At 45.3% G+C, this 24,611-nt stretch overlaps 1 protein-coding gene across 7 annotated transcripts in view; it reads left to right on the top strand.

Moving 5' to 3' along the window:
- Window positions 1-16,665, top strand: part of DDX43 (DEAD-box helicase 43) — a 29,512-nt gene extending 12,847 nt beyond the window's left edge. The window contains exons 15-17 of one of the 7 annotated variants that reach the window (XM_067702777.1): window positions 120-207; window positions 735-890; window positions 15,547-16,665. In XM_067702777.1, the coding sequence (XP_067558878.1) occupies window positions 120-207; window positions 735-851 (205 nt within the window). In that variant the 3' untranslated portion in view covers window positions 852-890; window positions 15,547-16,665. Of the gene's footprint in view, window positions 1-119; window positions 208-734; window positions 891-1,818; window positions 2,082-15,546 lie in introns of those variants that run through there. The other 6 variants (XM_067702776.1, XM_067702778.1, XM_067702781.1 and 3 more) reach the window with 6 other exon arrangements.
- Window positions 16,666-24,611: the final 7,946 nt, after the last annotated feature.

Raw genomic sequence — 24,611 nt, 5'->3', positions numbered from 1 at the left:
CGTAGTTGGGCTTGTGAAAGAGTTGAGGTTTTGCTGCTGCTGTTTTTGTTCTATTTTGCTAGCTGAATCATGAATATAAATTACAAATCAAATTAAACTGACTTTTTTCCCCCTTGAAGGAGGACTGGGGTATGTGTTACCCTCATCACTAGAAATGATTGGAAGATTGCTGGTGAATTAATTAATATTCTGGAAAGAGCAAATCAGGTGAGAATATGCAGCTCTGTTTTCTAAGGTTCAAATTTCATTTATTCCAAGTACTGGGGCTTTACTGCCTGTCAGGAAATACAGATATTAAACAAGCAATTAAGCGTGTTATGAGGGCTGTAGCATGGCAAAGATGAGCACTATAATATATAAGTGGGGAACCTGATCTAATGGTGAGCGTCACTGAACCCTGCTGAGGAAGAGCCCAGTGGGGTGGAGGTTGCAGAGAACAGAGGAAGCAGAGGACACACTCAGGCCTCGAGGTGAGAAAGTGACACCAGGCAAAGGCACCAGGAAGCAACTGAAAGGCCACGCTAGCAGGAGGGCCACGTATTTACTGACGGGGTTTTTTAAGACTAGGCTGGTTTTTATACCTTGAAGATTCGGTGTTGCATATGCAGAGGGACACATTCCATTCTGTTTGGATGATGTCACGTAATCAGTTGTGGAGATTCTCTGAAGATTGTAGAAAAGCTGTTATATAATGAGAATCACCTCAATCCTAATAACACGTTTAATGGCTTCAGAGTGTCCCAGAGGATCTTGTGGTGATGGCTGAGAGATATAAAGCAAATAAACTGAAAAAAGAAATGGAAAATAAATGGGAAAGACCCCAAGGAAAACCCAAGATGTTTTATTATTAACGTCTATATTGAAAAGTGGTACCAGCCTACTTAAAAGAGGTAAAATTTGAATAACACATGAACTTTCAAACACCTGGTTTCCTTAACTAGGCTTTGTTAGTGTGTTTATTACAATCAGCATTATCTCTAAGAGTCACTAACACAATAAATGAGATCTTATTCTTTATCTGTTACCTAAATTCTAGTTAATATATCTTAGAACTGATTCACTTTGTTATAAAGCAGAAACGAACACACCATTGTAAAGCAATTATACTCCAATAAAGATGTTTAAAATATATATATATATATCTTAGAAGTATTAATTCAGAGATGAGAAAAAAACTTTAAGTTGTACAGTCGTAAGAGTATAATGGAATACAATAGAATTGGTGTAGGTGTAAATTGGTATAACCTCTTCTGAGCAATCAGGTGGTAATGTATCAATTGTAAATACATATACCTTTTTTTTTTTTTTTTTTTTTGGTACACGGGCCTATCACTGTTGTGGCCTCTCTCGTTGCGGAGCACAGGCTCCAGACGCGCAGGCTCAGCGGCCATGGCTCACGGGCCCAGCCGCTCCGCGGCATGTGGGATCTTCCCGGACTGGGGCACGAACCCGTGTCCCCTGCATCGGCAGGCAGACTCTCAACCACTGCGCCACCAGGGAAGCCCACGTATACCTTTTGATCCAGCAATTCCTCTGGACATAAATGTCCAGTAGGGAGCCATATGAATAAACTATGGAGAAAATCATATCATATAAGGGCCTAATGCCTATGACATAGGAAACTCCTAACACTGAACAAAAACAACCTGGTTAGAAAATGGTTAAAGGACTTGAATAGACATTTCTCCAAAGACATATAAGTGTCCAACAAGTTAAAGATGCTCAGCTCCACTAATCACTAGGGGATTCAAAGATCACCTCACCCCCGTTAGAACGGCACAGTACATCAGTTGATGGTTTTTCCTGCTTATTTTTCAGAATTCAAGATTTTTTTTGAGATATATTTATTTAAGATACTGTGGAAGTATTGGAAGCACGCTGGCAGTATGAAGAGATGACTGAGTCTTAAAATAATAGTGTTTAAAATGTAGAATTCAGTATTTTATACTTGAATAAGATCAAAAGTATTTAAACTTGAGTTGAACATTTTTTATTGATATTAAGGAATGTAGCATTAAAATTTCACTTTTTGCTATCTTTATTTTAAAAAAAGAAATAAATGTAAATTTTGTCTCCTATAATGTTGCTGTATTAAGGTCAATCTTTAAAGGGTTTCAAGCTTGTTCAGATGTTGTCATAGCAGTGAAAATGCTGTTAACACAATAAATTATTTTCTGTGATAAAAAGACAAGCTGATCCGTCTTTCCCAATAGCCCTTTAATTTTGTGTTTACCACATAGTGTTTTATTTGCTGGTACTTTTCTTACTACCTTATCTACTTTGAAATGAAACAGTAAAAAGATTTCATGGGGCCAAACTATGCAACAGCTGTTTGTTAAATTTTAGCCTAGTGCTCGAGGATCAAGTAAATCTTGGGTAAATTCATTTCCCCGAAAGCTTCTTTGACTAATCATGGCCCCTACTTTCCCTTATAGTTTTGTGTAGTTTTCTGTTCCCTGCATGATAATTACTTATACCATGTTATCATCTGTCGGAAGTTGAATAGTAGTGAGGAAATACGTTCATGATACAAGAACCACAAACACCCACCAAAAGGTGTATGTAATGAGAATAAATTTTTGTAATAAGTTTCATTACGTGAAAATGCATTAAAATTAGTGAAATACTAACATTAATTTGGGCTACTGACAGGTTTTCAGCGAAGCTGGGCTAGGCTAACAGCTAGGAGCCCATCTTTCCCTAAAAGTGCAGAATGAAACGTAAAAAGAATACACAGTGGGGACAAAAGACAGTCTCTTCAGTAAGTGGTGCTGGGAAAACTGGACATCTGGTTATAAAAGACCACAATCAGAACATGCTGGGGAGTGTGGGGAGGGCAGCCCCGGGGCTGAGGGGCTCGGGATGCAGCCAGGGGCTACCGGGTCCCGTGGGCTGGTTGCTGCCGGTTCAAGGCCCGCCCCGCTGCTGCTCCGGCCCATGGGCATCACATCTTTCAGCAAGAGGGTCCAGAAGAGCATCTCGCAGAAGAAGGTCCAGCTGCACGTGGACAGGAGCCTCAGATGAACACTGTCCGACGTTACGGAGGACACTACAAACTGCAGAGCAGGCCAGGCTTCAGTAAGCCCCAGTGAGCAGAAGCCAAGGCTTCAGGCACAGACCTGTGAGTGAAAACGAGACCCTCCTTACTTTTCTACCCGGTGAAGAGTGACCACAGCGCACAAACCGGACCAGAAATGAGGGGCGGCAAGCGGCTCCAGTGAGGCTGGAGCACGTCTTCAATGGGTAAGTGCAGTGCTTAATGCACAGTGATGTCGACTGCATTTAAGCCCGTGAAGGCTGTTCAGTTTTACTGTAAATAAAAAGCTTGATGAATACGGTAAATCTTTTAGGTCAGGAGGATTACATCCTCCTGATGCAGCATGTTTACATGCAGACTTTTAAGCCAACTACTGGACTAAAAAAAAAAAAAAGAAAAAGCATGATCAGAAAAAGAATGAAAGGAAAACAATGTATGGCCTCATCAGCGAAGCATGAAGTCAGTTCTCCTGCAAATGTGGGTGACAGCAATCTTGGCAGTCACTGTGATCCCACGCTGCCTCACGCGAGGTGTAGCCCTGCGCCAGCAGCCTGCGGCTGGAGGCGGACCAGCGTGAGCAGACCCGTCTGCTGGGGACACAGACCCCCGCTTTGCTGCCAGCTTTGTCGCTTGTCAGCAAGTCCCTTTGACGCGGATTCCTCGCCGGCCCTGTGCCTGGCACACAGTAGGCACTCAGGCGGCATCTGCTGGCTGATCGAGCTGTCACTACAGTGCCAGACTTGTCACATCTGGTCCCCAGCTCCAGGCGCCGAGACCCCTGCCGTTTCTGTTGCTCAGCACACGTAGTAGAGGAAACCCTGATGCACCAACAGGAGGTTTCAGGTCAGGCGAGGTTTCAGGCAGTCCCATGCGCCCAGCCGTATTGTGGAGGGTCCAGAACCACACATGCAGAGCCCCTCCCGGGAGCCGCGGCCCCTGGTCCTCCCATCCACACTTCATTCTGCGGGCAGAGTTACGTGTTACGACCTCAGCCGTTCTCCTGGGCCAGAAATGCTTTGACAGATGGATGCATGTAGTGGTTTGGGGCTCATGTTTTCAGAAGTACTAATCCTTAATTGAGAGCCACAAGAAAGCCGCCAAGGACCGTGTGGTTCCTGCCCCCGAGTCCAGCCCTGGGGTGGAAGTTCTGACCAGCCTTGACCTTCTGCACTGGGGGGTTGGCAACGAAGCACGGCTTTGAGCAACACAGGCCGGTACCATCTGATGCTCGTTCTTGTGAGCACCTTGCCTCTCTTTCAGGGGGAACGATTGCTAACACAACTTTTTTAACTATTAACAATTACCTGATTTTTTCTTTATGTTCAAAAACTCAGATCCGTATATCTAATTCTATCAGAACCAAAGTATCCTTTGAAAATAAAGCTTTATATCCAAAAGCAAGCTTTTGCAACATTTTCTAGTCAGTGTGTTGGGGGAGCAGAGAGTGTGAACAGGGAGTAGGAAGGAAAGAGAAGAAAGGACTTGAATTCTAATTTCTGACCATCTTGACATATATTGTGTTCAAAGGTATCACCTTCTTACTCAGTTTTAATTCTGAGTTCTTTCTTAAGCCTCAAAGAATAAAAGCAGCAGTGGACAGCCTGGCCTGGTGGAGCGTTTTAGTGTCTCACGGATGGATTCACCTGAGCGCCACCCAGAGAAGTCAGAACAGACCCCCCGCAAGCGGGGAGGTGGAGGGGCCAAAGTTCTCGGTTCCATGGAGCGTGCTTTCCGTGGACAAGGACGCCACTCTCACTAAATAAAACGTGGTGTGTCCGTGGCAGCCACGCTTTCGCTAGTGCTCACGATGCATGTCTAGCAGATTGCAGCCTTTTAAAATATGCATAATTGAATGTACAGAGAGCATCCTCTAGACTCTGAGGGGGTCGTATTTTCATACACCTGACCATGGTTGGCACGTCGGGGTGCTCTCTGTGTTTGCAGTCGTGCAGGTTCAGTGCGTATTCAGAGAGCGTCTCACTGCCCACAGCTGAAGGCTGTTGATATGGAGGCGCCAAGAAGGCTCTAAAGTATGTGGCTTATGGAGGTTTTTCCTAAGAAGCTGAGTTTAGAAAGGGTTTGAAGGAATCAAACACCGAACCCCCTTTGTCAAGGGGAGTGTTTTGTTATCAGGCTGGAGTTTGGGGGCAGATGGGGTTAAGGCATTGGTAACCTGCTCCCTGGAAATATCCACATACTATTGAGGGAAAAAAAAATGTAGCCGTCAGATGTTTGAGCCACAGTTGTGGATGTGTAGGTCACGTCACCGTCTCTTCAACAGCAGATCTGTGTTCCCAGTTGAGAGACTCTGGACAAGAAGCTGTGGTGTTAGGCTCTATCTGTTCAGGTGTGTCTGGAAGAGCGCTTTCATTCCCACGGGAAGCCTGGGACGCTTTTCACCCTCAGCCAGATGCTGTGCGCACGCAGTCCCATGCTGTTTTTCCTCTAAGGAGAGGTCCTTTGGAAAGCGGAGGTTGTGTGTGTCTTTTCAACCTCTGAAAGCATGTCAGGTGAGAGGAGAGACAGAGCTCTCTGAACTCATGTTTTTCTTGGGTGCAGAAATCTGTTCTTTCATCAGACCACTAAGCCACGTGCCTTAGCCTCTTCTGCAGTTTCCCACAGCTGGATCTGGGGCAGGAGGCTTCTGCCTCTTAGAGGTGGCCGACACTCTAAAGCAACCCCGTCTGGCTTTGGGGAGCAGTGGTGCTTGGGGAAAGCAGCCCTCACCGTGGCTGTCTGCATTTTTAAACCACCTGTCAAGGACTTGCGCTTGTCTCCACCTGTAAGGTTGCAACACGGCCTTCTCTCCGCTTGGTGCTTCTGGGCAAAACTGGCATGTGCCGTCCAGAACTGGCGTTGTCTTCTTAGAGAGTACGGCTCCTGCCTCGGTTCCGGCCTGCTGTGTTTCTTTCATTCGCCCTGAAGGGTGTCACATCTTGCCATTCGTGTGGCTTCGTTTTAAGGTTTTTTTAAAAAACAAACGGACAGACTTCTTATTTCAATGAACAAACTCTTAGGTTGGCAACAGCATGTGAGAAAGATCATAGCTGAACCCCTTGAAAGATTGCAGCCAAGGGATTCAAGACCAGTGGTGTAAAAGGAAGAGGAATTTCACTTATGTGGTACAGCTGCCAAGTTGTTAGATGTTCCTGACTCCGCTAAATAGGCACAGCGAGTCTTCCAGGGAGCAGATGTTAATAATTGTTTGCAGTTAGAACGCTGCATCTAACCTTGGCATTTCAGCTGTTTATTTTGTGGGAATTTTTGCTGCTTTCTTGCAGGGCACCTGCCTGTTAGAAAGGAGGAAGTAGGGGAGGGAACTAACTCAGGGGCCCGACCGTGGATCCCAGAGTTGTTGCTGCATGGAAATCACCTGAAGGCTCTCAGGCATTACAATGACAAGATGCAACAGTTGAGAAGGGGCCTTTTAGCCACCTGGTCCAGACATTCTGCCCGCAACCTGCCACCCGGGGTTTGAGCAGCCTGGGCTTAAACACCTCTGAGGACAGAGAACTTACATGCCTCCTAGGGAAGCCTGTTCTATCTTTGTTTTTGGTTTTTTTCAATATAATATTATTTATTTATTTTTGGCTGTGTTGGGTCTTCGTTGCTGCGCGTGGGGTTTCTCTAGTTGCGGCGAGCAGGGGCTTCTCATCGCGGTGGCTTCTCTTGTTGTGGAGCGTGGGCTCTAGGTGCGCAGGCTTCAGTAGTTGTGGCATGTGGGCTCAGTAGTTGTGGAGCACAGGCTTACTTGCTCCGCGGCATGTGGGATCTTCCCGGACCAGGGCACGAACCCGTGTCCCCTGCATTGGCAGGTGGACTCTTAACCACTGCACCACCAGGGAAGTCCCTTGTTCTATCTTTGTAAACCTCTGGCTTTTCTATGTTCTCTGTAATTTCCGTCTTAGTCTCTGGCCAGTGGGGGCCAGGTTAATTGCTGGCACTGCTCCAGGGCATGGTGTTGGTCTTTAGAAGGAGCAGCTAGCAAATAGACACTTTGGTGTCCTGGCTGTCCTTCCCCCTGAGTATTGGTCCACTTGGTTCCTTGTTGGAGATGTTGAGGAAACCCCGTCAGCCTGGTTATACTCCCTAGCTGTTGCTGAAGCTGATGGAGGAGGGAGTGCTATCAGGCTGCTAAGAAAGACCTCAAGACAGATGAGGCCTCAGTGCTCTACCTGCATCACAAAAACTGAGGCTCACTTCACATAAGAAAAGCTTTAGCGAGAAGATTTTAAAATATGATCTGTGTGGAGTTTAAAGGTTACGTGGCCCCTGAAGGCTTGTACCTTAATGTTCCTGCAAGTACTTCACACGTCGTTTTTATGGAGAAAACAAAGCTTAGGAACTTGGGGAGACCACATGTCTCAGTGTTAGAGAAGGACCATATTTTCAAGCTGGAAAGTCCTTTAAGGTTGCCGTTGCCCAGTCATTGATTTTTAGAGATGGGGAAACTGAAATTCGGAAAGACTTGCCCGAGCACCGTGGCATCATCTGGACCAGCCTCTCGCCCTCCTGACCCGCCTGGTGCCCGTTCACTTTCCGCAGAGCGGGAGCCCAGCCTGCAGGGGGCTGCCCTCACATCCTCAAGACCTTGACCCTGAGCAGAGGTTCCCAAGGCCAGCCTGGCTCTCAGGGACAGAGACCCAACCTGCAGGACTCCAGGTTGCAAGTAACGGCTGGGAAGGCAGTCAGTTGAGTTTTGCAAAATGAATGGGAGGGGAGAACAGAAGGAGCCTATCATTGAAGACCAAGGTTCCAAAGTCCTGGTGGGAAATGTGATGTTGTCTTAGAATCTAAATGCTCACGAAACACACTTGCTCTGTGGTCTGTGGGTCAGACTTCAGCCTTCCACACGGGTCATTCAGGTGACCCTAACTTGAACAGACACAGCTCTGTGGACCTGCCATTCGCAGCCCTGTCCCTGTTAACGAGCGAGGTGGCTGAACTGAAGCACAGGTGGCTCAAGGTCATGCCCGGGGACGCATGGTGCTTCAGGGTGCCTCTGAGTTCCTTTCATTTTATTACAAACTGTTGCCAAGTTTATGGTTAGGAGGGGTAAAGTGAACCCCATTTTTTAAATTAATTAATTTATTAATTTATTTTTTGGCTGTGTTGGGTCTTCGTTGCTGCACGCGGGCTTTCTCTAGTTGCGGTGAGCGGGGGCTACTCTTCGTTGCGGTGCGTGGGCTTCTCATTGGGGTGGCTTCTCTTGTCGTGGAGCGTGAGCTCTAGGTGCGTGGGCTTCAGTAGTTGCGGCTCACGGGCTCAGTAGTTGTGGCTCGCGGGCTCTAGAGTGCAGGCTCAGTAGTTGTGGCGCACGGGCTTAGTTGCTCCGTGGCATGTGGGATCTTCCCCGACCAGGGCTCGAACTTGTGTCCCCTGCATTGGCAGGCGGGTTCTTAACCACTGTGCCACCAGGGAAGCCCCTGACCCCGTTCTTTGAGGTGGAATCCAGCTGGGGGCAAGGTGGGACCTTTTCTTAGGGTAGGAATGTCTACACGTTCCTTCGCCCCCTAGGTGCGAAGGCATCTCTCAGCCAAGATGGACACATGCCATGACTGCTGTCTTAAAATGTCCTCAGGAGACAAAGCTTGACTATTTACCCTGTGTCTGTTGTTACTTCGTTTTGGAGAGCAAACAGGAGGCTGACTGTAAACGCCTAACCTGGAGCCCACCTACCTCCTGTCTCAGGAAATGCAAACAGGAGGCTAGTGGTAAGCGTCCGGCCTGAAGCCCACTTTTTTCTGCTCCAAGAAATGTAAACAGGAGGCCAGTTGTAAGTGCCTAACCTGGAGCCCATCTATCTCCAGCCTCACCAAAACCAGGAGCCTGGCGCCCACCATGTGCCATTTATCTATGTGCAGAGGTTTCAGAATTGTTAACGACGACACCCCGGAAAGAACTCCATAAAATAAAGCCCACTGTTTATGTATGGTCCATTTTGCCTTTAGTCTACAGATTCCATTCATTTCCAAAGTTAACTTAGGTCAGCACCTTCCATACATTTCTAATATAGCTGGATTCTGTCGCATTGTGTATTCCATCCTGCAGCACTCCTACATCCTAAATAACTAAATTTGAGTAGATTATGATTGAACCCTTGGGCTATACACATCTGTGGGCTTAGACAAATGCATAGTGACAGGTATCCTTCCTAAAATATCACGTGGAATACTTCAAACCCGCCCCACCCCATGATCTGCTTATCATCTATAGTTAAATGTAGGGTTTTTTTTTTTGTTTTTTTGTTTTTTTGTTTTTTTTTTGCGGTACGCGGGCCTCTCACTGTTGTGCCCTCTACCGTTGCGGAGCACAGGCTCCGGATGCGCAGGCTCAGCGGCCATGGCTCACCAGCCCAGCCGCTCCGCGGCATGTGGGATCTTCCCAGACCAGGGCATGAACCCGTGTCCCCTGCATCGGCAGGCGGACTCTCAACCACTGCGCCACCACTGAAGCCCTGTAAAGGTAGTTTTGTCTTTTCCAGAATGTCATACAAATGAGGTCATACTGTGTGCAGCCTCCTCAGACTGGACTCTTCTGCTCAGCAATATGCACCTAAGATTCATCCATGTCTTCCCATGGGTTGATGGCTCATTTCTTTCTGTTGCTGAGTAGTATTCCATTGCCTGTGTATCGGAGGAAAACCAGTTTTCCCTCTACCTTTATAGGCTCTTGACTGAGATTCCCCTGTAAGAATTTTAATAGCATGCGTACCTCCTGAATATATGAGAGATACCCAGGAAAACTGAGTCACTCCCTGAAATGGCCAAAGCCTTCACCTTACATACCATCTTCGGCTAAAAACAAATGAAGGACCTTGGGGGAGGGGAGAAGCCAGTGATGGCAGGTTATCACACAAAGCACAGTAAACAAGAGTATGGTTGTTATGTGGATTTAAGTCAAGACTTCTCCACTGGTAAGAGTCTCTTGAGATTTAATCATCCTTCTGTTTCCAGTACAAAGAGGGACACACCCTTACACATGGAGATTTCCCTAATAAATATAAATGTACTTCACAAAAGGGAAACCTCTACTCAGTTTTTCTTTTCTTTTTTTAAAAATTTTATTTATTTATTTTGTTGCGCTGGCTCTTGGTTGCGGCCGGCGGGCTCCTTAGTTGTGGCTCGCGGGCTCCTTAGTTGCAGCATGTGAACTCTTAGTTGTGGCATGCATGTGGGATGATCTAGTTCCCTGACCAGGGATTGAACCCAGGCCCCCTGCACTGGGGACTCGGGGTCTTAACCGCTGCACCACCAGGGAAGTCCCAGTTTTTCTTTTTTTATTTTAATCAGACCAAAATAATCCTTATGCCAAAGGGACATATTTTGGGGTGGCATATTCTGCTCCCCTTACAAGGATGTACCCCAATTTGCTTATGCATTCATCTGTTGAAGGACATCTTCATTTTTTTCAAGTTTTAAGCCATTATGAGCAGCGCTGCTGTGTATAATTGCATCCTTGTTTGCACTTGGACATAGATCTTCAAAGCAGTTGCCTAAATCCTGGAAGCACGATTGTTGGATCCCAAGGTGAGACCTGTTTAGCTTTGGGAAAAACTGCCAAACTGTCTCACAAAGTGGCTGTAGATGCATCCCACCAGCAATGAGGGCGAGCCCCTGTTGTTCCTCATTCTCCAGCAATGGATGTATTTGGAGTTTCGCAGTCCTAATAGGTGTGGTGTGATACCTCATGATTTTATTTTAGTTTATTACATCTTTATCGGAGTATAATTGCTTTACAATGGTGTGCTAGTTTCTGCTTTATAACAAAGTGAATCATTTATACATATACATATGTTCCCATATCTCTTCCCTCTTGTGTCTCCCTCCCTCGCACCCTCCCTATCCCACCCCTCTAGGTGGTCACAAAGCACCGAGCTCATCTCCCTGTGCTATGTGGCTGCTTCCCACTAGCTATCTATTTTAAGTTTGGTAGTGCGTATATGTCCATGCCACTCTCTCGCTTTGTCACAGCTTACCCTTCCCCCTCCCCATATCCTCAAGTCCATTCTCTAGTAGGTCTGTGTCTTTATCATGATTTTAATTTGTAATTCCCTGATCATATATGATGTTGAGCATATATGATATTATTAAACGTCGTATATAATGTTTACCCATTTTTTATGGAGTTGTTTTATAGTTCTTTGTATTGAGTATATTTTAAGTCCAAATCCTTTATCAGATATGTGTTTTGCAAATATTTTTCCTCCAGTTTGTGGCTTGTCTTTTCGTTTTCTGAATAAGATTTTTCAGAGTAGAAATCTTTAATTTTATGAAGTTTACAATACTACATTTTTTCTTTTCTGGGTTGACTTTGTGTGCTGTGTGCTAAAACTCAAAGCTCATGATCTATAGACCTAACCCAAGGTCATGTAGATTTTCCTCCCTATTTATCTCTATAATTTTGAGAGTTTTGCATTTTAAATGTTTGTTAATAAATTTGAGTGAATTTGGTGTACTTTTTATTTATTTATTATTATTATTTTTTGGCCGCGTTGGGTCTTCGTTGCTGTGCGCGGGCTTTCTCTAGTTGCAGCAAGCGGGGGCTACTCTTCGTTGTGGTGTGTGGGCTTCTCATTGCAATGGCTTCTCTTGTTGCGGAGCACGGGCTCTAGGCGCGTGGGCTTTGGTAGTTGTGGCACGTGGCCTCAGTAGTTGTGGCTTGCGGGCTCTAGAGCACAGGCAGTAGTTGTGGCGCACGGGCTTAGCTGCTCCGCGGCATGTGGGATCTTCCTGGACCAGGGCTCCAACCTGTGTTCCCTGCATTAGCAGGCGGATTCTTAACCACTGCGCCACCAGGGAAGCCCCTGGTGTAAGTTTTAATGTTTGAGTCTATGTTTATTTTATTCCATATGGTATACTCTGGTTTCTCTTCAGATTGTATAAATCTTTTGGTGTTTTTTTTTTAATTCCATATGGTTTCCAATGAATTGTTCCTTAACTATTTAGGAGAAGTCATGGAATATTTGGCTCTATTTCAATTTGAATTTCTGCAGTTTAATGGATTCAGCAGAACTGCCCTCAGGGGCGGGGCCTCCACTGAACTGTGAGGGCAGCTTGGTCTGCACGTTCCCATTGGCTGGCAGGGAACGTGAGCCCGCCTCCCTGACCCGCCCCGGGAACGCGGGTTCTGCCCGCTTACTTGGCTCCACTCACCCCTGATGGGAGTCCCGTTTCCTCAGAACCCACTGGGGCTTTGGCTTCTGGAACATGCGGGGCTGAGTCCATACTGAATGCCGGGGCTTCGGGACAAGCCGGGGTCGAGTCCACACTAACGGAAGCCGGGTCTCATCAGGAACCGCTGGGGCTTCAGCTTTGGGACACTGTGGGGTCCAGTTCATGCTGAGAGGAGCCGGGTCTCCTCAGGACCTGCCGGGAAGTGATGCCGCTGAGGGAAAAGGTGAAGAAGAGTGGGGAGAAGGTTCCTGTGCGTGGCTGACCGCTGAGGGTGTCTGTCTTCAGAGGACCCAGGAGAGGAAGGGCTTAATATGGAAAGTTGTGGGGTTTTATTCACTACTGTGTGTGGTGCAGACAGAGTGCAGTGTTGTTCTTTGGCGTGTGGCGTCCGGTTTTCCCAGCACCGTATATTGAGAGGACTGTCCTTTCCCTGGTGTATGTTCTCGGCTCCTTTCTTGTCAGTTAACTGACCACACACCTGTAGGTTGATTCCTGAGCTCTCTGCTCTGTTCCTCTGGTCTGTGTGCCTGTTTTTGTGCCAATTTCACACTTTTTTGGTGACTGTAGCTTCGTAACATAGTGTGAAATCAGGGAGCGAGATGCCTCCAGCCTGTTCTCCTTCCTCAGGGTCGCTTTGGCTATTTGGGGTACCTTGTGGCTCCACGCAAGTGTTAGGATTGTTCTGTTTCTGTGAAAAGTGTCATTGGAATCTTGGTAGTGACTGCATGAATGTGTACATTGCTCTGGGTAGAATGGACGTTTTAACAATATTCTTTTCACCCATGAGCACAGGGTATCTTTCTATTTATTTGTGTCTGTTCAGTTTCTTTCATCAGCATCTTACAGTTTTCAGTGTGCAGGTCCTTCACATCCGAGGTTAAAGTTATTCCTAGTTATTTTTTTGGATGCAATTGGAAATGGGATCGTTTTCCTAATTTCTCTCTTTGATGATTCGTTAGTGTATAGAATCACAACTGATTTTTGTGTGTTGATTTTTGTATCCTGCAGCTTTACTGAATTCATTTATTAGTTCTAACAGTTTTTTGGTGGTTGGATGTGGAAAACTAGAATTCAGATATCCCACTGTTTCGACTACATCCAGGCATAGTGGCTCTTAGTAACATGTGGATGCCTCCAAGGGCGATTAGTCTCATCACTTGTAGGTGAACTGGATCTGGGTAGGGCTTGGCCTCTATGACAAACTTTGATGTCTTTTCTGTTTTTCTGGCGTGGTACTGACATGGTTGTTTTGAAAAATAATTTTCTAGTAAATTTCAAAAGTATAAAAAACTTTAAACAGCAGCAGTACAAAGTTTTCCACATTCACACGAAATACCGCAGCGTGTTTCACCCCAAACTGGGATACCCTCCCAGGGAACCAGCACATAACCCCAAAATGAGGAATCATTATGGTTTCCACGTCATAATCCAATCCACAGGCCCACCTCAACTTTCACCAGCTGCCTCAGCTGTGTGGAAATGACTTTTTCCATCCTGATCCAGTTTTTTGTTTTTGGTTTTGGTTTCGTTTGGAACAGTTACCGAGACTTTCCCTCATTTTCAAAACCTTCATGGATTTAAAGCACACAGCATGAGTCCAATCTGGGTGGTCTTTTCTGTAGGGCTTCTTTCACTTAGGATGTTTTCAATGTATATCCGTGTTGTAACATGTAACAGTTCATTTTTTTCATGGTGATTAGAAACAGATGACATTTACCATTTAAGCCATTTTAAGTACACAGTGCTATGGCATTAACTACATTCACATTGTTGTAACGATATCCTCACCATCCATCTCCAGACCCTTTTCATTTTCCCCAAGTGAGACTGTAACCATTAAACACGAACCGCCCTCAACCCCTGGCAATCATTCTACTTTGTCTTTGAATTTGACTTATCTGGACACCTCATAGAACGTTTGTCCTCTTGTGTCTGGCTTGTTTCACTGCACATAATGACTTCAAAGTTTACCCACTTTGTAGCAGTGTCAGAATTTCCTTAGTTTTTAAGGCTGAATCATGTTCCATTGTGTAGGTACCACATTTTGTTTATCTATTCATCTGCCAAAGGACACTTGTGTTGCTTCAACTTTTTGGCTGTTGCGAATAATGCTGCTATGAATACGAGTGTACAAATATCTCTTCCAGTCCCTGCTTTGAAATATTTTGGATACAGACTGTGGAAAGGAACTGACAGATTATTCATTAATTCTAGGTTTAAGTTTCTGAGGATCTGCCCTACTGTTTTCCACAGTGGCTGCACCATCTTGCTTTATTCCTTTATGTGGCAGAATAATGCAGCTTATGGGTCTACCCTATTTTGCTTATCTCACTGATGGACATTTTAATTGTTTCTACCTTGGGCTATTGTGAACAGTGCTGCTATGAATATTGGTGTACAAGTTTTTGTTTGAACACTTGTTTTTTTCCATTTTGTGGGTATTTACCTAGGAGTGGAGTTGTTGAACCATATGGTAATTGCATGTTTATATTTTTGAGAAAATGCCAAGGTATTGTACACATAGATTGCACCATTTTACATTTACACAAGTAATGTTGAAGGTTTCTAATTTCTTTACATTGTTGCCAACATCTGTTATTTTTAGTTTTTTTCTCATGTAAGCATTCTAGTGTGTATGAAGGGGTATCACATTGTAGTTTTAATTTGCATTTCCATCTTGACTACTGATGTTTGACGTCTTTTCATGTACTTGTTGACCACCTGTATGTCTTGTCTGGAGAATGTGTGCATGCAAGTCTTTTCCATTTAAAAAATTGGGTTGTTTGTCTTTTTGTCGATAGGCGGTAAAAGTTCTGGATATATTTTGAAGAACAGACTCTTACCGGGTATAAAATGTAGACACATTTTCTTCCATTCTGTGGGCTCTTTATTTTCTGGATAGCATCTTTGGAGGCTCAAAGGTTGCAATTTAGAGGACTTAAAAGTACACTTAAAAAATGTTTACCATGGGGCTTCCCTGGTGGCGCAGTGGTTGAGAGTCCACCTGCTGATGCAAGGGATGCGGGTTCGTGCCCCGGTCCGTGAAGATCCCACATACCGCGGAGCGGCTGCGCCCGTGAGCCATGGCCGCTGAGCCTGTGCGTTCCGAGCCTGTGCTCCGCAACGGGAGAGGCCACAGCAGTGAGAGGCCCGCGTACCGCAAAAAAAAAAAAAATTAAGATATGTACTTTTTTTTAGACATAATACTATTGCACATTTAATAGACTACAGTATAATCTAAACATAACTTTTATATGCACTGGGAAACCAAAAACTTTGTGTGACTCGCTTTATTTTTTGCTTTATTCATGTGGTCTGGAACGGAATCCACAGTATCTCCAGGGTACGCCTGTGTTTGCCTCTGGCTAGTCCTGGGTTGAAAGGCAAAACAGATGAGCAGGAAGAGGGAAGCTGCCGTCACCGACCACTGACGAGTCCTGACTGTTCTGGGCCAATTGTGCAGAGGTTGTGGGTCAGAGACTGTTGTCAAATATGATCTGGCCATTGTCTGTGTATTCAGTATCTCATGAAAAATTCTGATAATTCCGAAGACTGAGCAGTAAATTCCACTGCAAGTTGGGTAATTTCTACTTCTTTACTTTCAACAGAATAGCAGGGGCAATCTAGATTACTAAATATTTTTGGTTTTTTTTTTTTTTTTTTGGCCGTGCAGCACGTGGGATCTTAGTTCCCCGACCAGGGATCAAACCCGCGTCCCTTGCATTGGAAGTGTGGAGTCTTAACCACTGGACCACCAGGGAAGTCCCTAGATTACTAAACATTTTTATGATGGGTGATTCTATAATATTTTGGCATATATCCTAGGAGTTCAGAGAATTAGGCAGAATTGCTATAATAAAACTTTCATTCCCTCTACTTATTATATGAGCAGGGTGTTTGGTTGTTTTTTTTTTTAATTTGAATTATAAAAAGAAAAATATGAATAGAACTGATGCTGAAGCTTGTCTTATTTTATTAATATGTAATATTTATCCACAGACACGTGAATTAAATTTTAAAAGCCCTACTCATCTTATTAGGAGATATATTTCAATAATATTTTACTTTTGGGAGGGGGCGAGGAAAAAAAAATTTTACTTTTTATGTTTAATAGTTATTATCAAAATTATAAAAGTTATGCTATTTTATCAATTATATACTAAAATAATTATATCTAAATTGAGTATGAATATTTTATTACATTCATATTTTTGTTGCAAATAAGTATGGTGGGTTGATTAATAGAATACAGTATAAAATTCAGTTATGGAAATTAAAAGGATGTGAATGTTCAAGGAATGAAGGGACATTTTGGAATTGCTAAACTGTTAAAAAAAAAAGAGCTTGTTTATCTTCTCAATGTGCAATGGTGGGTACCAAATTGCTAGAGTATTTTGATTTCATGGACTGTATTTAAAAGGCACAGTATTTTTTAATATGCTAGAACTTACATCCTTTGCAACTGTTTATATGTAAAAATAAAATGTTTGGATGTCAAATTTAAAACGTGTGAATTGTACATATTTTTTCAAACATATTTTAGGGTCCTGAGCAAAACAGTTGGACGACCCACGAGCTAAAGCATTGGTTTACAAGCTTAAGTACGCTCCAGAATCCCTGGAAGGTGGTTAAAACGCAGGTCGCCGGTCTCCTCCGCGGAGATTTCTCACTCACTGGGTCCGGGGTGGAGCTGGGGAATTTGCATTTTTCATCAGTTCTCGGGTGGTGCGAACGCTGCTGGCCCACATCCTGAGGACCGCAGTCCTGCTCTAGAGTCACTAGCCTACGTGCCGCTGACTAACCTGGAAACATGGGTATCCTCCTGCCTTTCCTCCTTCTCCCACAGCCTCCAGAACAATCACCACCTAGTCTTTCCCATTTACTCCACCTGCAAATCGGAAGCCAGTGTAACCCCTCCGCATCCCCCGCCCCGGTCCAGCGCAGCCCCGCCCTCGCCCGGATCCCTGCCGCAGCCCCGCCCTCACCGGATCCGCCACAGCCCAGCTCTCACCTGGATCTCCGCCGCAGCCCCCCTCCCTCCATCTCTCCGCAGCGCAGCCAGAAAGACCTTCCCGAAGACCAGCCACCACCAGTCATACGCTCGCTCAGCACCTTCCCCAGACCTCCGTTACCCTGAAGATGCAAGACCAAATATCCTCCTGTGTCTCTTGGTCTCGGCTCATTTTTAGAGCTTCATCTTCCATCTCCAATCCTCACCACGACTGTAAACTCCAAGTCTACTGATGCATTTCTTGCCCTTTAATGTGCTCTGCTCTTTCTCACCTCTGGGATGCAATTTAAACTGCGGAAAACGCCTCAGCTCCCTCAACCCTTGTTCACTGTGCTGAGTCCTACGCACCTCCAGATTGGTTGTTAGAAGTCACTTCGTCCAGAGCTCATCCTGGACTCTTTACAACCAGCTCGAATCCCGCCAAATGTGCTCTCATGTCCCCACTGCTGGCTTCAAGTACCACGCATCACATTTGATGGTACCTGCCTGTTTGCTTGCCTGTCTCTCTCCCTCGAGATTTCAGTTCTCTGCAATCTCTTTACTCGTTTACCATTGTATCTCCAGTTACAGTGCCTGGAGCATGGTAGATATGCAGCAGATGTTTGTTGAATGAATTCATGTTCCTCCCGTTCACATTGCACCAAGAGTTGAAAAGGAAAGCAAAGAGAGTGTAGTCTATGGTCCCTGCCGCTAGCAATAACACAGGAGACTGTGGCAGGAAGACAAACACAGAGAAAGGAAAGACGGTATGGTTTACTGTGAGAGTGAGTGACACAGAGTGTAAGTGCAACAGAAGTTTCGAGAGAAGGGAGATTGTGCTTGATGGGTTGTTTGGGGGAAACTAGATGAAGACCTTGAGTCTTCACATTTTCTTTCCATGACTTTTATAGTTGAGGACAAAGGGCATTTTGTGAGCCTTTGGGCAAACCAGTGAACAATTTATTTAGCATCGACCTTTTCCAAGACTGGGAGCTATCCCATGAAGAGAGGCTGGGCAGCCTGCCCTACGAACTTAGTGCAGTAACTTCAAAGCTTGTAATCGCTATTGATGATTATTATTTTTGTATCAGTTCATATCTGGTCACAGGGAATGTAGACAGATACAGAATTTCAGTTTTTGGAAACTGCATGAAGTTTATTGCAGCAAGGAGATGACAAAATGATTCCTCCAAAAGCTAGTTTAGTAAAGCACTCTAGTTGAAAAAGACATAATATTAGTGTTCTTTCAAAGATATTTAGAGGCACACATTTTCATTCAATTCAAGCCTTCTATACTATACAGAGAGAAACTACTCAAAGATTCTGAGAATCATGCATTCTTACATCTACAATAAAGGCAGTTTTAAAAAGCCTTTTTAACAAACATTAAACATTTTAACAAACATTCTAAATGTTGACCTGGCATTTTTATTTAAAAGTTCAAAATTCCTGAAAGTAGTGGTTATTAAAATACTATATAGCAAAGATGTAAGTGTCTCATGTGTGAGAAGCAATTTTTGTTCTGCCCTCACTGGTCCGTAAGACTGTCAGGCAATAGAATTGCTCCTGCCATGTGTTTGTGTAACAGGGAAGAGCCAACTCTGACCCCACATTAGATCTGTTTCTTTGACTTTAACCTTTGCTTTTCATTGCTTTTGTTATTATAATTGTACACAATGGCCTGCCTCAGGGAACCCTGCCCCTCTACGTGAATGTTAAACTAAAGTGCCTTTGTTCAGTTCACCCGGAGACAATCTGACCCTGCCCACCTGTGAATGGCTGCAGAAAAGAAGAAATTAACACACCCCCTCCCCGACGCTGGCCAAGCCAGGCAAAACTAAAGGCCTTTTTACTTTACTTCCTCGCCTCCTCCCCCTCTCTGTTCTATACAGGAAACTGGCATCCAGACCCCGGTAAGATGTTTTTTTGGGGACCCTAGTCCACCATCTTCTCGGTCTGCCGGCTTTCAGAATAAAGTCTCTGTTCCTTGCGTCAACACCTCGTCTCCCGATTTATTGGCCTGTCTTGTGGGGAGCAGAGCGAGCTTGGACTCAGTAACATTTGTATAACTTACTTAAAAATAAGTATTATGGGGCTTCCCCGGTGGCGCAGTGGTTGGGGGTCCGCCTGCCGATGCAGGGGACACGGGTTCGTGCCCTGGTCCGGGAAGATCCCACACGCCGCGGAGCGGCTGGGCCCGTGAGCCATGGCCGCTGGGCCTGCGCGTCCGGAGCCTGTGCTCCGCGGCGGGAGAGGCCACGGCAGTGAGAGGCCCGCGTACCGCAAAAAAAAAAAGTATTATGTATGTTTAACATATACTACTGCAGCTTCCCTGATTATTTCTGTAAAGAAAATGTCCAGAAAAAAATTAAGGCTCCAAATAAAACCTTTCAGGGAGAAAAGTAAATCGCTAAAAAATAGGGCAGGAACAGCTGAGAGTGACTTGCAGACACAGGAGCGGGTACGCTTGCAGACTAGGAAGCCCTTCTGGAGAAATGATCTGGGGCAGCATAGTAAGGAGATGTATGAATGTTGCTGGGTGTGGGATTTTTAGTTGCGGCATGTGGGATCTAGTTCCCTGACCAGGGACCCAACCCGGGCCGCCTGCATTGAGAGCGCAGAGTCTTAGCCACGACTTAGTTTTTAAATTTTATGTCAGGCAAGATTCCACCATCATTCAGACACTCATAATTTTATGTGTCTGTATGTGTAAGGAGGGGCACCGCCCATTCAGTGCATTACCTTTAGTTGTTATTTGTAAGGAGTTTTCATTAGATTCAAAAAGATTGAAGAATAAAAGGAAATTAAATAATTCTTAAAGAAATCCTCTAAGGATATAAAACATGTTCTGAGGAAGATTAACTAGGGACTGTGTGTTTGTCACAAATAGCCACACACTGCCCTCTGATGGTCACATGAGAAATGGCAGGAGTGCTCAGGGTTTCCTGGTTCTGTGGCAAAAGAAGCCACATCTAAACTCAGACATCTTCACAGGATTGCAGGTAGATAAAACCAAATTTGTAAGATTCAGTGTTTTCGGGGGATCTTCTAGTGGAAGCAATTGTCTTGTTATTTCACACTATGGAAAAATAGGCTTCTTCCCAAGTGCAGTATATCAGGGAGCATTTAGAGAGCCCCTGAGTCAGGCAGTGGGCTCCAGGACAGAAAGTCAATGCCTCTCAGGACCCACAGCGGGTGGGGTTGGAGTGTTGGTAATACCTGGTCTGCATCACAGCTCTGTGTGTCTGGTTGAAAGAAAACAGAATAGCAAACCAAAGTATATTTATGGAATCCTTCCGATTATATTAACACTAAACCATTTTTTAAAATTTGAAAACTGTCACTCAACATATCTATACTTTCATCTAAACTAGATGGGATCATCCTATATTCCTGGTTCCTTTTTCACTTTATATTAGTACTTATCCATGTCATTAAAACTTTTTGAAAATATGATTTTATTTTATTTTATTTTATTTTATTTTTTTTGCGGTACGCTGGCCTCTCACTGCTGTGGCCTCTCCCATTGCAGAGCACAGGCTCCGGATGCACAGGCTCAGCGGCCATGGCTCACGGGCCTAGCTGCTCCGCGGCATGTGGGATCTTCCCAGACCAGGGCACGAACCCGTGTACCCTGCATCGGCAGGCAGACTCTCAACCACTGCGCCACCAGGGAAGCCCTGAAAATATGATTTTAATAGCTGCATAGTATTCCTTAATATCTTATACATAAATGACATGTTTCAGTCTCACCATAGAAATATAGTGCCAAAAAAAGTTTTAAATTTTAACCTAAAGCGTGCCTTTTAAATTTATTTTAATGAGAATTCCTCTGGAGAGCTAACATTCTTATGAAAAGTAAGTTATTTGGAGTCCTTGTTCCTTTCATCTGTTATGCCTTATTACCATTTACTTCTAAGGACTTTCACTTTCTTGATATTTTTGCATTTAACTGTAATTTTTCACTGAGACAACATTTTACATTTGGATTTTAAGAATGTCAAGAAGGACCCTGATGTACATGGATGCAAAAACCCTCAACAGAATATTAGCAAACCAAATTCAAGCATACATTAAAAGAATCATACACCATGATCAAGTGGAATTTATTCTAGGGATGCAAGAATGATTTAATATCTGCAAATCAATCAATGTGATACACCACATGAACAAAATGAAGGATAAAAATCATATGATCATCTCCATAGATGCAGAAAAAACTTTTGACAAAATGCAACATCTATTTATGAAGTCAACTCTCAACAAAGTGGTTATACATGGAATATACTAAAGGCCATATAAGACAAGCCCACAGCTAATATCATACTCAGTGGTGAAAAGCTGAAAGTTCTTCCTGAACAATCAGGACTAAGACAAGGATGCCCACTCTCACCAATTTTATTCAACATAGTATTGGAAGTCCTACCCAGAGTAGTTAGGCAAGAAAAGGAAATAAAAGGCAACCAAATTGGAACAGAAATAAGTAAAACTGTCACTGATTATGACACGATATTATATGAAACCCTAAAAACTCCCCCTCAAAATAACTATTAGAACTAATAAACAAATTCAACAAGGTTGCAGGATATGAACTCAGTATACAAAAATCTGTCACAATTCTCTACACTAATAATAAGCCATTAGAAAGAGAAACAAAGAAAATAATCCCATTTACGACTGCATGAAAAATAATAAAATACCTTGAAATAAATTTAACCGAGGAGCTGAAAGACCTGTGCACTGAGTCATGGAGTCTGAGACATGGATTCCGGGGCCACACAGCCTGGGCTCAGATGCCAGCTCACTCACTGACCTGCTGAGTGACCCTGGGCAAATCACATAATGGCCCTGAGCCTCATCTTTCTTAACTGGAAAATGGGCACAAAACCAGTATCTCCTCACAGGGTTGTGAGGCTCCAAGGAAAGACTTATTTAGACCAGGGGGTGGGAGGGCCTCCAATAGCCTCTCCTGGTGTAAAACTGTCCTGGAACTGGGTCCTGCTGACCCTGTGGGCAGGGGTCAAGGGTGGAGCCTGGGAGCCAGATGAGGCTGGACGAGAAGCAGGGCAGAAAAGCCAGGGGGCTGGACCAAGTGCTCGCTATTGGTTGTGGGTCAGGGAGGGGAAGCCACCTCCTTTCTAGACCTCAGAGTGGGGCCTGTGCCAAGGGCCCAGGGGGATGCATGATCAGAAGCCATAACTCCAAACCCCCATAGCAGGGATGGAGGCTTCCTGGCGAGAACGTGTCTCTCTGGTCCAGGCTCAAGTGTGATGGGGTGCTTCTCTGAGAGCTCTCCATCTCCCTACAAGGCAAGGAGCTGGCAGGAGTGAGGGGGGGGAGTCTGCTAAACCACAGATGCCTTATTGTCAAAATGACACAAGGACTAACACAACATTGAAAATCAACTATATTCAAAAAAATAAAAATAAAGACACAAGGAGAGACAAAGCAGCGAGCACCTCTCAGGCCTTTAGGAAAAATGTGTCCGAAGTGTCTCCACACCAGCTCAGTAGAGCCCACAGGAGGGAAATGAATGGAAAAGCAGACGATGGGGTCTAATCTCTCCACTGCTGGCCCCAGAGACCCAGGTCCCAATCCACCATCCCTATGGTGCACAGCCAGACACCAAGAGGAAGAAACGCAGACCCTGCCTTAGGAAGTCCCAGCCAGACTCCATGTTGGGGTCGCTCAGCACGGTCACATGGTCATTATGGACTGAGCCCCTCGTCCATGCTCACATCCCCTGTCCTCACAGAAGCATCCATGGGCTTTCTGGGGCACTTGTGCCTACCAGGAATTGCAACAGTAAAAAGAGGGGAGAGGGCTTCCCTGGTGGCGCAGTGGTTGAGGGTCCCCCTGCCGATGCAGGGTACACGGGTTCGTGCCCCAGTCCGGGAAGATCCCACATGCCACGGAGCGGCTGGGCCCGTGATCCATGACCGCTGGGCCTGCGCGTCCGGAGCCTGTGCTCCGCAACGGAAGAGGCCACAACAGTGAGAAGCCCGTGTACCGCAAAAAAAAAAAAGAGGGGAGAAGACACAGACAGGAAGCATGACTTCAAGTGCTCTACAAATTACCAAAGACCTGAGGTCCTTAATACTTAGGATTTTTAAAAAGGCTTCTTCATATGTAAATGGAGAAAGGAGGCCCACTTAGCAAATGGTGCCGGGACAATTTGGTATCCATGTGGGAAACACCACCAAGCCAATTACAGACACATTAAGAATCTACGTTTGAAACGGAAAACTTTACAACTTTCAGAACAATTTTCAATGACAGACTATCTTTTTTCTTAAATTGAGGTAGAGTTGATTTACAATGTTGTGTTAGTTTCAGGTGTATAGCAAAGTGATTCAGTGAATCAGTATCCCAGGTGCTTCCTCAGACTAAATTCACTCCCTTTGCGAGGCCCCTGGGCGATGCCCAGTACTCAGAACAGCTAACAGTCCTGAGAACCCACAGCAGCGCGGGGGTGGCGCTCAGTGGATGTTTGTTGACTGAATAAACGACTGTAATCAGACACTAAAAGCCAGCCGTGAGCCTGGGAGGGGTCCCCCATCCTGTCTTCAGAGAGGAGGTCTTGCTCCTTTTTGGTGTGGGTGGGTGAAACGGGGCTTGGGAAGTGAAGAGGTGGGTCCTGAGTTCTTTTGTAAACAGAGGGCGATGCGGTTGTGGGAAGAGGATGTGAGAAGGCACATCCCAAGAAACGAGGCACAGAGGACGCAGCGGCTGGACCCTCACGCCTGCTCTCCGCGACGGTGACCCGCTCACGAGTTTCCTGGAGAGGATGGTCCCATGACTTCCACATGGCCAATCAGCATGTTCCATCCTCCCTGGACACCGTTATTGGCTCAGGGCTGGGCTAGTAGCCAATCAGGACCGAGGGTGGGGCCTCCTGCTGAAATCCTGGGGAAGAGAAGCTCTCAGTTGGGAGTGGAGGGGAAGTGACCTCAGCCTGTGGCCGTTGGTGGCCGCCTTGCTCCCATCAGGGCAGGGCTACCTGCGTGAGGAGGACGCCAGTAAGCGGAGCCCAGAGGTCGGGAGAGATGGACCCTGCTGACGTCCCTGAGCTCCAGGTGCAGCCCTGCCGGAAGCCCGCTGCCTGTGGACTTAGGTACGTAAGTCATTCTCTCCCGTCTTGTTTGTTAGCCTGTTTGAGCCACTTTGGGTTTTCTGTCCAGCTGGCTAAGTGGAGACCCTGGAACTACAACTGTGTGGGTTTTGGCTAGCTTCAGGGAAGAAATTCCAGATAACACCGCGAGACTCTTGTTTAATCTGGAGATCCAAATGGGTTCAAGCGGTATCTCTTAGGGCCAGCTGTTAATTCTGGGATTACCCAAATCAGTCCTCACGGAATTAGTCCTATTAAGGTAGCAATCGATGTCCCCATTTTAGAGGATAAGACTGC

This window comes from Pseudorca crassidens, chromosome 13, assembly GCF_039906515.1.
Source record: "Pseudorca crassidens isolate mPseCra1 chromosome 13, mPseCra1.hap1, whole genome shotgun sequence".
NCBI lineage: Eukaryota > Metazoa > Chordata > Mammalia > Artiodactyla > Delphinidae > Pseudorca > Pseudorca crassidens.
This window is presented reverse-complemented; position numbering and strand designations above follow the sequence as displayed.